At 42.0% G+C, this 16,805-nt stretch overlaps 1 protein-coding gene across 1 annotated transcript in view; it reads left to right on the forward strand.

Annotated features, from left to right (window-relative positions):
- LOC147890189 (callose synthase 9-like) overlaps positions 1-16,805 on the forward strand; it is a 243,601-nt gene that overhangs the window by 127,263 nt on the left and 99,533 nt on the right. The window contains exons 16-23 of the mRNA XM_087390160.1: positions 9,286-9,475; positions 9,573-9,625; positions 9,934-9,994; positions 10,160-10,241; positions 10,578-10,627; positions 10,775-10,861; positions 16,391-16,467; positions 16,591-16,615. Of these exons, the coding sequence (XP_087246286.1) occupies positions 9,286-9,475; positions 9,573-9,625; positions 9,934-9,994; positions 10,160-10,241; positions 10,578-10,627; positions 10,775-10,861; positions 16,391-16,467; positions 16,591-16,615 (625 nt within the window). The remainder of the gene's footprint in view (positions 1-9,285; positions 9,476-9,572; positions 9,626-9,933; positions 9,995-10,159; positions 10,242-10,577; positions 10,628-10,774; positions 10,862-16,390; positions 16,468-16,590; positions 16,616-16,805) is intronic.

Genomic DNA, 16,805 nt, shown 5'->3' on the forward strand with positions numbered 1-16,805 from the left:
TGCCAACTAGGCTACATGCAAGATGGAGCTTTTCTCGGGGCAGCCCACCACTCTTGGGTTGCGGGGTCCGTTTGGAGCCCTAGATGATCCCGGATGGTTGTGGGCCGAACGTGGACCATAGGTTAGTTGCTCTATTTTACGCCGCGGTTCTAGTGTGGTCGGTGGCCTATTTCGGGACCGATCCTCAGTCGACCGTTTTGGGCGGACTGGGTCGGTCACCACATTGGGTCTAACTGACTACCACTAGTGGCTATATAAGAGCAAGCCCGTGAAGCCCATTTCATTACTGGCTACAGCAACCCTGATTCCTTAGCATCCAGCCTCCGTCCTCTACTGTTTTCAGTTTGCCATCGAAGCTTCTTTCACAGGAGCGCACGGTTGGGAGGCAGCGTAATCTATTGTATGAGATCTACAGTAATCAAAATTTTGATTCTCCATACTATCTGGTTTTCTCTTGTGTACGAGATCCTGTTATCTGTTGAGAACAGACGACGTATTATTTTCTTACATGGTATCAGAGCTTGGACTCTAGCAAGAAGATTTGGTAGTGTGTTTTTGTTTGCGAGCAGATTGTGAGAGATGGCCCAGCCCACAAGACTGCGAATCCCACCGTTCGGCGAAAGCGAAAAGTTGGACGGCTCTAACTATCCTCTCTGGAAGTTCAAGATGAAGACCATCCTAAGCGCATACGAGCTTTGGGACAGTGCTACTGGGGTGGACGTGAGGTCGGGGATCCAGCCAATGCAGGACAACAGATAGTACCAACTGTAGATGAGATTCTCGCGTGGACAAGAAGAAATGTAGATGCGCTGTGTTCTATTGTCTGCAGTGTAAGTGATTCCGTCATGGCGTTAATTCAACATGTCACCACAGCGGAGGAGGAATGGACGGTCTTGAAAAGTCAATACGAGACCACGAATCAGACGCGGATTCAGAATTTGGAGACACAACTTGCGAACGAAAAATTATGAGTCTGAAGCGATAGAGAAGTTCATCACCAGGGTGAAGAATCTGCGGGATCAGATGACTGCGATTGGCATCACCATCACCAGCGAGAATCTAGTACGAAGGTGCCTATGGATTCTCTCACCAAAGTGCGACGGTCTTGTTACGACGCCGAATATGCAGAACAGAAATCCGTCCCTCAACTTTGAGGATTTCAGCGCAATGCTTCTGGAGAAGGAGATGCGTCAAAAGATGAGGATTGGAGAAGATTCAGCTTTTTAGACCGGATCAAAGAAAGGTAAGGGTAAGAACTCTGGTAACCCATTTTCTTCTAATGATAAAAAGAGAAAGAAGAAGATCAAGTGCTTCGATTGCAACAAGGCAGGGCACAAGCATAATGAGTGTCGAAAGAAGATTGCAGATGAGAAGAACGGCGTGAAGAAAGAGTCAAACAACAACGTGTAGGAAGCTCCAGTAGAACTGTTCGTAGCAATTGAGGAGATTGGTACGGAGGCGGTTCATGTATCTGCGGGTGAACCTTGGATTATTGACAGTGGTGCATCGTGTCACATGACCAGTCGGAAGGATTGGTATACCTCTCTACAGCTGGTAGGGAATGACATCCTGGTAGTAGTCGGCAATGATGCAAAATGTCCAGCAAAAGGAAAAGGTACGATTGCTCTCAAGTCAGATGGAGTTGTAAAACAGTTGTCCGATGTTCTTTATGTGCTAGATATTAAGAGGAACTTGTTGTTCGTTTCTGCGATTACGGATCGGGACCTCAAAGTTCAATTCGATAAGAATGGCACATAAGTTTTAGATCTTCAAGGGAAGGTCGTTGGTAAAGATACACGATGCAATAATATCTACGAACTCTCAGCTTTCAGTGCTCGAGCCGATGTGAAGAACACTAAGCTGTGGCATGAGAGGTTTGGTAATCTAAACCTTAGTTCTTTGAAGGAGATGGATAAAAGTGGAATGATTGCAGACCTATCAGAAATTATAGAGCTGCCCGATGTATGTGAAGCTTGTATGATGGACAAGCAGCATCGGCAACCCTTTTCTAAAAAGGCCAGCAGGACAAAGGCTCCTCTAGAGCTCGTTTACATGGACCTCTGCGGAAAGATGGAGACAGAAGCTTTGGGTGGTTTCTACTACTTCATGACGCTGATCGACGACTACAGTAGAAGGATATGGATATACTTCCTGAAGACTAAAGACGAGGCTTTTAGCAAGTTCAAGGAATGGCATGTAATGCTTAAGAAAGAATCGGGGAGGAAGGTGAAGAAATTGAGATCAGACAGAGGTGGAGAGTTCACATCAACTGAATTCGAGAGTTACTGCAAAAGTCACGGGATCAAGAGGTAGAAATCCTCGTCACATACATTACAGTAAAATGGAGTAGCAGAACGCAAGATGCGCGTCATCTGTGAAATGGACAGGAGTATGATGAAAGGGAAAGATTTATCAAAGACTTTCTGGGCTGAAGCATGTAACACTGCAGTTTACATTCTCAATCGTAGCTACACGAAGACTGTGAACGGGATGACTCCACTGCAGGCCTTTTCTGGTAAGAAATCTTCGGCTGCACATTTCAGAGTTTTTGGATATGACTTTTGTGCATGTCTCTGATGCTATCAGGATCAAATGAGGACCGAAGAGCTGGAAGTGTATTTTCTTGGGCTACAGTGAAGAGGCGAAGGGTTACCGTCTCTATAACCCTGTTATCAAAAGGTAATAGTAAGTCGCGATGTGGTCTTCTCAGAACAGCCGCATCAATTGGAGGAGAATGCTTACTTCCCAGACAACCAGGACCATGATATCCATCCAGTACATCCACCAACAGTAGACCAAACTCCCCCAACGGTGCTTGGGAGGATTCAAGATAAAGAAGATGAAGAAGAGTCTGTAGAACCACAACGATAACGGCACACTTGATTATGGCATCACCTATACCAAGGGTAACATCTTGACCGGATTCTGTGACTCGGATTGGGCAGGAGACATGGACAGCAGGAGATCAGTGACATGGTACTATTTCTCACTTGGATCTGGAGCTGTCTCATGGGTCAGCAAGAAGCAACCCACAGTTGCTCTTTCTTCTACCGAGGCTGAGTACAAATCTGCATGCTTTACTTCTTGCGAGGCAGTATGGTTGAGGAGGATTTTGAGGGATATGGATGTAGTGCAGAACAAGCCTACACAGTTATTATATGACAATCGATGTTACATGGTGATTGTAAAGAACCCTGTGTTCCACGCTCGCACAAAATACATTGAGATTCAATATCACTTTGTACGTGAGCTCATCATGGATGGAGAGGTCGACTTGGTGTACTGTTCGACTACAGAGAATGCTGCGGACATCTTCACGAAGGCTCTTGGAAGAGACTTGCTGGAGAGACATCTTCATCGACTTGGCATTGGACCGAATAAGTAAGTTCACTTACGGGTGGATATTGAGAGGGGGTGTTAGATATCAATGCTCCACTCTCATTTAACTACGCGGGAACCAGCTAACTCTACTTGTAAGCCTCCCATATGAGGAGAAGGCATTTGAGTAGCTCAGTTATCCGGTAGGTTCTGATTTGGATACCAGATGGGCGCCATGTGTGGCCTGATGGCTGGACGGAGTTGGTACACTGTCAACTAGGCTACATGCAAGTGCAGGAAGGTAGCCCATGACTAACCGCACTGAGGGTAGATGGAGCTTTTGTCGAGGTAGCTCACTCTCGGGTTGCAGGGCCCGTTTGGAGCCCCAGATGCTCTATTTTACGCCACGGTTCTATCGTGTGGTCGGTGGCCTATTTCGGGACCGATTCCCAGTTGACTGTTTTGGGCGGACTCGGTTGGTCACCACATTGGGTCTAACCGACTATGACTAGTGGCTATATAAGAGCAAGCCCGTGAAGCCCATTTCATCAGTGGCTATAGCAACCCTGATTCCTCTACTATTTTTAGTTTGCCATCGAAGCTTCTTTCACAGGAGCGCACGGTTGGGAGGCAGCGCCATCTATTGTATCAGCTCTAGAGTAATCAAAATTTTGATACTCCATACTATCTGGTTTTCTCTCTTGTGTACGAGATCCTGTTATCTGTTGAGCACAGACGTTGTATTATTTTCTTACAGCTTTATCCTCTAGCACTCCTGTTGTTGCTCCTCCAACTCAGGAACAAACAAGATGGGACGCAAGAGATGCAAATGCACATTCCTGTGTTGCTTTGTCATGCAAGAGAATCATTATTCCACACATCCGGTCATGCAGGACAGCAAAGGATGCTTGGGACAAATTGACTTCTCTTTATCAGATTCGTAATGAGGCACGTGTTGCATATTTAAGAAGGCAATTGCAGAAAGTTAGTATGAACAAAAGCGACTCTATGGATGCATACTTGACATTGAATGGGCTGCCTGATGCATATCAAGGGTTTGCCACAACCCATCGATTAGTGGCCATGGGTAATCCAGACCACTACTCTTTTGATCAGCTAGTCACTTTGCTTTTGCAGGAAGAGCAAAGTCATGCTAATAGGCAAGCGACAATTCCTGATCATGCATCAGTAGACAGGAAAAGGCAAGGCTTCCAAGCCTATGGGCAAGCCTAAATATGTGCCTAATAGTGGCAATTCCTCCAATGCATCTAAAAATACAGCAGATAAGTCAAAGAAGAAAAGATGCGACTATTGTCGCAAGCCAGGGCATGAAATTTCAGAATGCAGGAAATGCATTGCTTCAGAGAAAAAGAAAGTAGGATTGAGAGTTAATTCCTCACATGCAATTGAATCCCACGAGCCAAGAGATGCCTCACATGCATATGCTCTCCAGGATGATTGGGCACGGCCTGTCCATTGCTGCTTTGTTCCCTCCCAAGTTGATGCATTCTTTACTGCTAATGATGCTCAGTCTTGGTATTTTGATAGTGGTGCTTCCAAGTAGGTCACATCTTGCAGACAGTCATTTCATTCCTTAGCTAATGCACCTCGAGGGGAGACTGTTACATATGCTAACAATGCTTCCTATGTTGTAAAAGGAATTGGAGATGTGTAGGTCACATCCATTTTAAGCCATCCTGTCACTTTGACAAATGTTCTTTTTGTGCCTGTAATTGAAGTCAACTTGATTTCAATTTCAGCAATTGCCACTTCAGGTTTCAGAGTGATTTTTGATGGATACAGATGTCTGGTATATGATCTTCATGATGACAATGCCATAGTTTACACTGGCACTTTGAAAAAGGGACTTTAGCACCTTGATGATCACGCAGCCGCCCTCTCTATTGAAGCATTTGCTATTTAGATCACCTACAAAGGCATGGAGGACTGTTACCCCTTATGAAGCATGGAAAGGCAAGAAGCCTTCACTTGCACACATGAGAGTTTGTGGGTCTCTTGCATATGTTCATGTACCATCTCAGTTGAGACATAAGCTTGATAATAAGGCAATCAAATGCATATTTATTGGTTAGAGCCAGAAAAGCAGACGGTATCGGTTGTATCAACGAAATACTGGGAAGATTAATGTCAATAGAGATGTCATCCTTGCTGAACTTTCGGCTTCTCCTCTTGTGGACCGCAAAGCTAAGCGAGAAGTGGACATGTTTGATGCCTTTGACTCTTGGTGACCTCTGCTTTCCTCAGAGGGAGACTTTGATCAGCAACATAAGCTTGTTCCAGGCCCTCCAACATGCAATGGTTACTTTCTTGAGTTTGCATTCCTTGCTAAAGCTTGCAATGAAGAGCCTTTGTGCCATAATGATGCTTTTGACAGCAAGGAGTGGATGGATTCAATGAGAGCTGAGCTCCAATCTATTGCAAAGAATGCCGCATGGGAATCCGACGAGCCAACAGATGCTTCACATGCACATGCTCTCCAGGATGATTGGGCACGGGCTGTCCATTGTTCATTTGATCCCTCCAAAGTTGATACACTCTTTACGGCTAATGATGCTCAGTCTTGGTATTTTGATAGTGGTGCTTCCAAGCACATCACATCTTGCAGACAGTTGTTTCATTCTTTAGCTGATGCACCTAGAGGGGGGATTGTCACATGTGCTAATAATGCTTCCTATGCTGTAAAAGGAATTGGAGACGTGCAGCTCACATCCATTTCAAACCATGCTGTCACTTTGACAAATGTTCTTTTTGTGCCTGGAATTGAAGTCAACTTGATTTCAATTTCAGCAATTGCCACTTCAGGATTCAGAGTGATTTTTGATGGATACAGATGCCTAGTATATGATCTTCGTGATGACAATGCCATAGTTCTCACTAGCACTTTCCAAAAGGGACTTTATCACCTTGATCATCACTCAGCTGCATTTTCTAATGAAGCATTCGCTATTTCAGATTCACAGCTTGTTGAAACTCATCTTTGGCATGAGAGAATGGGTCATCTCGATTATAGAGCTCTTGCAAAGCTACATTCACAGCAGATGGCTAATGATGTACCTCAAACTCACACAGTTTCGAAACATGTGTGTGAGGGTTGTCTTTGGGTAAGATGCATCGGTTTCCTTTTCAAAAGAATTGTCCAAAACTCTCACAAAGGAAATTGCAGCTAGTACACAGTGATGTTTGTGGCCCAATGAGGACAACTTCCATTGGAGGGTACACATATTTCGTGACTCTCATGGATGACTTCACAAGATATTGCTGGGTATATGCTTTAAAAGCCAAATGTGAAGTGTCCTTATGCTGTTAGAGGTGGCTGAATATGGTTGAGAATGAATCAGGGTGCAAGCTTGTCACACTCAAGACAGATAGGGTGGGGAATATATGTCGAAGGAGTTTGATGCATTTTTGTCTTCACGGGGCATTGTTCCTTGATGTACTACTACTTACACTCCTCATCATAATCCTGTTCATGAAAGGAAGAACAGGTCGACTATGGAGATGGCCAGATGCATGCTTAAGGCCAAGTCCTTGCCCAATAAATTTTGGCTTGATATAGTGATGTGTGCCAACTATGTGCTGAATAGATCACCTACAAGGGCATTGAGGACTGTTACACCTTATGAAGCATGGAAAGGCAGGAAGCCTTCACTGTCACACATGAGAGTTTTTGGGTCTCTTGCATTTGTTCATGTACTATTTCAGCTGAGACATAAGCTTGATGACAAGGTAATCAAAAGCATATTTTATTGGTTACAGCCTGGAGAGCAGAGGGTATCCGTTATACCAACCAAATACTAGGAAGATTATTGTCAATAGAGATGTAATCTTTGCTGAACATTTGGCTTCTCCTCTTGTGGACTGCAACGCTAAGCCAAAAGTTAACATGTTTGATGCCGTTGACTCTTGCTTACCTCTGCCTTCCTCAGAAGAGGACTTTGACCAGCAACATGAGCCTCCTGCAGGCCCTCCAACAAGCATGCTGATTTGCAGGTTTCTCTTCCATCACAGAATTATCCCATTACTAATGATGCAGTCATTGAAGAAAGAGCTGTTAATAGACAGCAGAGGCAAGTTCCCAGATGGCTTCTTGATACATTGAGGGATAGCAAACAAGATCAGCCTTTTGCTGCCCAAGGTAAGGGAATAGACAGATACATGGTTACTTTCTCGAGTTTGCACTCCTTACTACAGCTTGCAATGAAGAGCCTCTGTGCCATAAAGATGCTTTTGACAGCAAAGAGTGGATGGATGCAATGAGTGCTGAGTTACAATCCATTGTAAAAAATGACACATGGGAATTAGTAGATCTTCCTCCCGGCAAGCATGCCATTGGTACCCGGTGGGTCTACAAATGAAAAAGGAAATCTGATGGTAGTATAGATCGACACAAAGCCCGTCTTGTTGCAAAAGGGTATGCCCAACAACAAGGCATTGACTTTGAGGAGACATTTGCTCCCACATCCAAGATTACTACCATTAGATGTGTCATTGCCGTTGCAGCCCATCATCATTGGCAAGTGCACCAGCTTGACATCAAAACTGCTTTTCTTCATGGGGATCTGTAGGAAGAAATCTATGTCACACAATCTCCTGGCTTTGAGGTTGTTAATTCTGAGAAAAAGGTATGTCGGCTTAGAAAAGGACTTTATGGTTTGAAGCAGGCACCCAGGGCATGGTATGCCAAAATTCATGCACACTTACTATCCCTTGGTTTTCAGAACCACAGAACCCACTCTTTATGTCCCTGGGAGTGGATCTGATTTTTTAGTGCTGATTTTATATGTGGATGATATGCTCATCACGGGCCCAGATACTCAGCATATTGTAGGTTTCAAGACTGATTTGCAGCAGATTTTTGAAATGTCAGACATGGGACAGCTCCACTTTTATTTGGGCATTCAGTTTGCTGTTGTTGAGGGGGGTATCATGATGTCACAGTCCAAGTATATTGGACAGCTCCTTGATCGTTTTCAGGGAGAACAACCAATGGACATACTATCCAATGTCCAACAATACACGACGATACTCAATCCGTTGACTAGGTAGCTCTTGGTCAACGTATTTGCAGGGTTATCATCTGTATGAACCTTGACAAGATCTATGCGCTTGTTCTCAAGTACCTCCCTGATAAAATGGGACCTGACCTCAATGTGTTTGGTCTTTGGATCAGAGAGCAACAGAAGGGGGTAGACCACATGACATAGAGTTTGACTAGGCACAGTGACACGTCACAGACTTCTACACATTTGAATCACATAGCCCAGAGAGTTCAGAGACCACGTCCCCCGCCACAACGCGAGACATCCCGACAGACACATATACGAGATATCTTCACGGGTCACTAGAGAGCCATCATGGTTTATGAGTCCCAGTTTTGAGATTGACTTGACTTAGTTTGTACTTGATAGATTGACTTGATTCAGTTGACAATTGATTGATTATGATTTTGCTAGCATAGATTAGTACTTAGCAAGGGCCCTAGCGTGCCCTTTGCTCTAGCCCCTCCAGGCTTGTATGAGTTTTTTAAACTTTTTGCGCACTTTGTCCCATAGGCCGGCGAGGCCTTCGACAGACGTAAATACATCTTTCTTTCTTTCTTTCTTTTCTCTCTCACTCACACCATGTTTCTAACATTCTTTGCACCTTGCTAGTCCAATTTAGTTATGCTTGAAGGAAAGTAAAGCAATCCCTTGGATTTTGTTTGCTGATTTGTCTTGCGATTTTTGGATGGCGTTGTTGCAATCTTCTCTCCCAAGGTTCGGATGACGGTATGTGCTGATAAGATGTGTTTAGTATGGTAGAGGTTCGTCTAGGAAGACACATACATTTTACACTTGCTAGGCTTTATCATTTGCTAGTCACTAGGAATTTGGCTTCATCATTGCTTTTTGCTACTATTGTGACTTGTATTATGCTTCCTATTGGATTGCTTCTTCTGTTTTGCAGGAGAATGATGCTAGAGCACAATCAAGCAAACTCTAGCTCTCTTTTTTTCAGAATATATCTTTGGTCTTTGGGATCATATGTTGTCCTACAGCTGCTGGTTAGCCTTGTATTGCACACTCCTTGGTTGCGAATACAGGCAGAGAAGAGTGATCGTTTCAGAATTGTGGATTTTATGAAGTGGATGTATCAGGTATGTGTGCTCTTGGGTTTATATTATGTATAAATGTGGATGTGATTGTGCATTTTCCCAGAAAGAGTAGTTTGTAATCTGAGTAAAATTTTTTTAGGAGCGATATTTCGTTGGGCGTGGGTTATTTGAGAGACCTCGAGACTATATCAGGTATCTTCATTGAATTCTCTCCCAGCTCATTCTGCAGCCATGTAGCTATTGTCTTGTAACTTGTTGCTTATGTGTATCTTGGGGATTAAGTGCTCACTCTGGAAGCTCTTTTGTAATGAGAACTACATTTTCCTTATATTGAGGAAGTGGGTGTTCACACTAGAAGTTCTTTTCTAATGAACCAAAGTTTCGGGAACTCAGCATTTGACTGTTATAGACTACTATTTATTCTGGTATATACATGGGTCTTTTACATAGAAAAACTTTTTCTGAACATGTGCCACAGCTTTCTGTCTGGAGATTTGCAGGTATTTGCTGTTCTGGGTTGTCGTTCTTGGCTGCAAATTTACTTTCAGCTACTTTGTGCAGGTAATTGTTGTACTTGGGCATATCAATGTTCTAATTTGTAAGAAAATAGAATATTGCAGAAATGTTTGTCAGCTATTGGGGAAGTGACATAATAATGCTGCTGATCAAGTATATCATTTTTGTTTACATCTTGTAAATTATTGTTTTGGCCATGGTATGAATCAGATCAAGCCCATGGTAAAGGCAACGAGAGAAATTTTGGTTGCAAGAAATATCACCTACACTTGGCATGACGTTTTCTCAAAAAGTACGATTTTTTAATTTGGTTCTTGAGAAGAAATGAAGCTAGCTTAGTGGTTTCATCTCTTGTGTATTTTTCTCATTCCCTATGTAGAGAAGTCGTAGAATAGTTGAGGTGATTTGAATATAGAATAACTGTTATTGGATTGATATTCCTTTTGCAGTGTATTGAAACGTTCATGTTTGTACTTCATCAGGAATGCACTCATGCAGACTCTATTAGATTTGGCATGCTTTGAATTACTATACCCTTCAATGCTTTCTTTCAAATTTGGTTTCATAGGTGCAAGTTTTAACCTCTTCATTATAAAAGTTATGCTAAAGCATTTATATTTGGGTACAGATAACCACAATGCTTTGGCTGTTGGTTTCTTGTGGGCTCCTGTTGTTATGGTAATGATACAATTGTAAATACTTTATATTTTGTGATGTCACCTTCCTGGTTTCAGAAAGATGCTTGAAAATTTTTCCTGCAAGCTTAGGAGGCAATCAGTTATTTTGGTTGATTTAACCTTGCTGTTAATCTTTAAACGATTACAGATTTATCTGCTCGACATATCAATTTGGTACACCGTGTTCTCCGCCATTTTAGGTGGCCTAATCGGCGCAAGGGATCGGCTGGGAGAGGTATTTTTCCTATGAGGATCTGTTTACTCAGTCATAATCCCTAATCGAAGCTTTTCTCTTTTAGCAAGTTATATTATCAAGGTGAAGGGATATTTATATGGAATATACAATGTACGGAACATGTATGTGCTATAAAGATGGATTCACATCTTGCATTGGTTTGGTTTGGATATCGTAACCCCCCCCCCCCCCCCCCCCCCCCCCCCCCCCCCCCCGCCCCTCTTATCCAGGCTCACTTTATTTCTTGAAATAGGAGATACAAGACCAAGTGCAAGCACCTTCCAAACTGAGAATTCAGTTATTGACTTGGAATCAGACAGATGATTTGGGAATAACTGTAGAGAGATATAGACAATATAGAGAGAAAGACTTCAAGGCTGGGGCTGAGAGAGAATTAGCTTCTGGTTGTCCCAATCCACAAGGAGGAAGCCTGCAATAGTCACCACTTCCATCCAACATTAGCTGCAATACTAGTTATCTAGAAATAGAGCAATATCAACATGAAAGTGTGTTGCAAATGAGACTCCCCTCGTGACTTGACTCCTTTGGAGATGGAGTCCTTGATGCATTTGCAGCCCCCTTGGGTGGGAAGAGTGAGGACAAGAGGCTCGAGTGTGAACAACTCAGAAAAGAGGCGTGTAGGCTAGAGAGAGAATCTGAAAGGAGTGATGCTTTAGAAAGAGAGTGTCATGGCTGCTCCCAGGCTAGCAGATGGGAAAGAGATGTGGTTGCTGTCCCAAAAGTGCAAAGAAGAGGCTGATTTCTGCATGGGAAGGGCTGGAACAGTAGAGAGAGAAAGCTTGCTAGGGAGTAATGCTTTAGAGAGAGAGTGTTATGGCTGCTCCCAAGCAAGGGAAGGAGGAGACATACTGCTGCTGCTCTGGAGGAGAGGAGAGGGCTGATCTCTGCAGAGGGAAAGAGCCTAAACTGTAGAGAGAGAGAGACTGGGAGAGGAGATAATGATTCCCACTTAGTGAAGGTTTTTCACCTCCTCAGAAATGGCTGCAAGTTGCTCAATGATTTCATGAAAGGATAGATAGAGGGATCTCGAGGTGTTAGTGAACTCCTGCTCCTTTTGCAGATGTGTGCATCCTTACCTTTTGGTGGGGGGGGGGGGGTGGGTGCTGAGAATTTCTTGTGAAATGTGCCCATGTCACAGTTGAACCAAAAGACTGACGTTTGTCTTTGGCAAAAACATAGATTTATATGTTGTGTGGAAACTATATAAGTAGTTTCTTAGTGACTGTACAATATTTGCACAATTATTTGGATGCAAATTTTGATTCTAGTTTTTATTTTTTATTCTTCAATTTAATTTTTTTGACATGCACAAACCACTTTTTGGCAACATTTTAGTTGTTTCTAGGCACTAAACACCTCTTCATGTACCATCTTGGAGTTCTTCTCTCATTTGTTGGAGGCTACTTTTTTACTGGCTCTGGTTCTATATGTGACTCTGATTCGTCTAAACCTGGTACCAGGGCTAATATATTGACATTTGGTATGGGTTTCAATACTATCAGAGGTAGTGCTAGAGTTGTAACAAGTTCATGGTCGAATGGGAGTTGTCTCTTGAAAGACGGCGTTCCTACTTACCAATGCTTGCTTCGTCTCCTTGTGTACAACGATAGGCTTTTGACTCTTTGCTATAGCCTATGAACACAAGCTTTGTGCTCCTTGGATATAGCTTGGTTCTGATATCTTTCCTTGATGATTGGGCTTTTACCTGAATATGCTTCAAGAGGTGTCTTTCCTTCGACTAGTTTAGCTACTCCCGTTGAGGATGTGGATAGCCACATTGACCGGCTCCAGATAAAAGTTTCTCGAAAGATTCTTTTCTTTGAGCATACTCAATTCCATCTCTACTATGGAATGATTCTTCTGCTGAACCATTGTGTTCTGTTGCGTAGTCAACTGTTGCTTGATCCTGTGCATCTTGTAGTACTCTTCGAATTCTTCGGCAATAAATTCTGCCGTTGTGTCCTTTCTAAATGTCTTGAGTTTCTTTTTTGTCTCATTTCCTACATTCGCTTTCCATTCTTTGAATTGGTCAAATGATCAAGACTTTTTGGAGAGATAGTACACCATGTGACTCTTGAAATCATGTATGAAGTGATCTTGTAGACATGGGTCCATAGATGCATGAGTGAACAAGCTCAAGTTGCTCAGTGGTCCGAGGAGCTCATGGCCTTTGTCAAGAACGGGTGTTGATGTTGCCCTTTTGGTCTCTCAAATGTTTTTGGATTGGAAACATGTTCTCTCGCATTTGGCTTGGCATGGCCCTGACTCCTTGCAAACGGCTCCTATTTTCATATTTTCTGGCGTTGCCGTGACACATGTGACTTCATCGGCATTCTTCGTAGAGATTGCGTTTGCACATTCCTCATACTACTTTAATAGGTTCTTCTGGCTGTTTGGGATTCATCCTCGCTGATCGGAGTTTGACTGGTTCTTTTCCTGGGTACTTTGGACTCCTTGGAAAGATAGAAACCACGGTGTCTATAGCGATCTTAGTTTGTCTACTTTTGTTTTCTTTCGTTGCCTTCTGCAACAATCTCTATTTGATTGCTTGCAAAATCACTACATAGAGTATGATGTATATTTGATTTTCTCTTGATGTATTTTCCAGCTATCTTGTTTGGGATTTATGTACTTTGACATATCCCATTTTGTAGTTACTCTGTAATATGATCCAAAAAAGTTTTCACCAAAAAAAAAAAAGTGTGTGTGTGTGTCTCTATTTTACAAGCATGTTCTGATTGGGGCTGTTGTGCCAATTCTCATAAGAGCCGAGAGACTCACTTGCAAGCTTGTTTGCAAGAACTACAGTACTTGAAGGTACTAAAGGATACACGATCATCTACTTCATGAATAGAGTTCTTTGAGTAATGTGATTCGGATTGGGTTGGGGACACTCGATGTTCCACACCTAACTACTGTTTCTTGCTAGGGTTAGGGGTCATTCTTTGGCTTACTAAGGATCAACCCACAGTCACTGCATCTTGTACGTCAGTGGTTAAAACTTGAGTTTTGGAGCTCAAAATGTCTGTTTTTAGCCTCAAGATAGAGGCTTATTACCATGTTTGATATGGCAAAGTTTTGGAGAGCTTGTTTATTTGTTAGTTTCTAGCGAGGACTTCACAAGGGTTGTTGTTTTTAAGTCGACATTCCCAAATGTCTATTAGACCTCAATGTGTTAACATCTAAGTATGCAAATGTATGCATTTGTACAAAAGTGCTAGGAGGACTATAAGTTGAGGGAGGGAATCGTCCTTGCTATCTAGACAAGGAAGTTGATGCTAGAAGAATTCCCAGATAATCTTCCACGGACATATTTTCCCATATCAATTTAGAATTGTTGATATTGCGAGCAATTTCCTATGCTTTTGGTGGTTTTTAATGGTTTTTTCTATAGATATTTCATGACATGATCTCACAAGATCTCCAAGACTTCTGTTGCCTGTAGAACCATGTAGAACGCATGTCCATCGGCTAGGGCAAGCCAGGGTATCCCCTTTTGTGAAGCTTGAGACTAGAGAAGATTGGAAGCCACCTTATATGCTACATGGAGGTGGGGTTCAAAAACCATCCTCAACCCTGGTTGCTTGTGGGAGCCACGACGCTTGAACTTGATTGCATACAAGTGTTGGCCTTTGCGGGTATCGTTTTTGAGTATGTAAGGCTCATTGGATATAGTTTTTGAGGTACAGACAAATGGTGTCCTTGGTGTTCATAGTGTGCTGGCATGGAATGAACATGATAAACTTGCTGAACTTGTCCAGTATTATGGAGCTCATGGTGTTCCCTGGTATTCTGGTTGGCGGTGATTTTTTTAAAGGGCTAGTCCTGAAGGGGGGATAGAGCAAAGGTGACAGCTTCCCTTGCGGATCAAAGTTGTTTGAACTTTTGGAGAGTCGTGGTCGTTGTTCTTCCATTGACAGCATCAACGACCACACTCTTTCCTCCATGTCCATACGGAATCGTTTCCCTATATTACCGAATGTCTTGCACCATCTAACTTGACTAAGTGGCTTCCATCATTTGTAGCCACCTCAAGGCTTGATCATAGTCACAAAACAAAGGTGTTTATTTGAGAATGGAACATTTCAAAATGTTTTTGTGTCAAAGAAACATAGCTAGAGGTGCTTGAGCTTCCGAACAAGTCCGTTTTAGTTACTTTAAGTTGCTTTAACCTTTATACTTCATATTTGGTAGTTTTGCTTGCACCTTGTCTTGGAATATTTGAGTCGTGATGTGTTTTAATTTTAAACTTTGTCCAGAAGCTTGATTCTTGAAAATTGAGAGTGATACTTCAAGCTTCAATGTTTACACTTTTTGAACAATTTAGATTGAAATGTGAGCCTTGAGCTAGGGCCAATGGTAAGGACCAAGTAACAATTCTTTATCTTTGTGTGAAACTTTGTACTATTATCCCTAGTCTTGAATCTTGATTATTGTATGAATTATATTATAATTATAATTACAATTATAACAATAATAATTGTTACTCTTTGCATTCTAGACTCCCTTAGGCCATAGATATGCTCATGCAATGTTCGTTGGATGAAGTATATTTTTTTGTTAATTTTGGCATGTCTTCCTCTTCGGAAGCCCTATTTTTGCTACCTAGGGACCATTGTATTTCAGAAGTTTTAATTTTGGAATATATAGAAGAAGATATGGGGGATGCATGGCATATAAGGGGATTCGAGAAAAGCATTGAATGTGCTAATTCAATTGGGAGCACCACAAAAGCGAAAATAGATCCCTTATAGCATATGGGGAAATGGATTCAAGGGCTTTAAAAAAAAAGGAGACTTTGGATTGGTTGGAGGAACCGGGTATGAATGGAGAATCATTGCTTCATGCTGTTCTTATGCCATTGTGCTCTTGGTTTGCTGCAATTCCTTATGTGTGCGAAGAGAGTTTGATTCATTGCTTATACCAATGGATTAGGCAATAGGAAATTAGTATCTTTAAAAAGAAAGGAAGCCCTTCTAATTGTTATGAAGTTGATTAGGTAAAGTTCCGTTCAAGTTGTGACAAGAGTAAGAATTATTGGGTTCTTATATTCACAAGTGTTAGCTTATGAACACGTCTTTGAAAGGTTGAATTTTTCTACGGACATGATGGATATGATGCATGCGGTTAGTTTGCTTTGGACAACTTTTGTGACATTGGTTGAAGAGTTTCCCTTTGTGATTTCATCTTATGAATTGGAATTTTTAAATGACATGGCAGCTAAGAAATATATGAGTGCTGGTGTTGTTTGGGATTTACATCTAGTGATTTTATTGCATCACATCTTTTCTACACTGTGGTACTCAAATTTGGTGGAATGTCTAGTGCTTACCAGTATCTCGCCTCCAACTCACTCAGTCTAGATTAATGGTCTGGTTTTACGTTAATTTGTGAAACAACAAAGATTTTGATATATGTAGTGTAGTGTTTTATTTTTAGATTGAAGTTTCCTTTGTGGACAAGAATATTTGAATTCTGTTGACCATTTGCAGTTCGTAAACTTTTCAGATACGTTCCTTGGAAATGCTAAGGAACCGGTTTGAAAGCTTCCCCGTGCAATTCGTAAGAAGTTTACAACATGGAAGGTCCATCTCATATAATCTTCAACCTTTTAATTTATTGATATGCCATCAATCACATTATTTTAGTGATGTCATGTTTTGAAATCTACTTCAGACTAGTAGTGTGAACTTTGTGCTTTGATGCAGGAGCATGACTGCAACAATTGATCAAGTAGGCATCCCTTTATACCACTCCAATCCATATGTTTGTGGTCTATTTTTTTGTTTGCTCAAGCTAGGTTTCATGGAGTTTTTCTGCTATATAACATGCACTGACAACTTGTCAGCAAATCCTCTCCTTGAATGAGTGTGGTTGTGAGAAATGTAGACCATGTCTTGGATAGGGACAAGTAGGATTAGCG

This window comes from Dipteris shenzhenensis, chromosome 19 (assembly GCF_047967505.1).
Source record: "Dipteris shenzhenensis isolate YYH24624 ecotype China chromosome 19, Dip_SZ_1.0, whole genome shotgun sequence".
NCBI classification, from domain to species: domain Eukaryota; kingdom Viridiplantae; phylum Streptophyta; class Polypodiopsida; order Gleicheniales; family Dipteridaceae; genus Dipteris; species Dipteris shenzhenensis.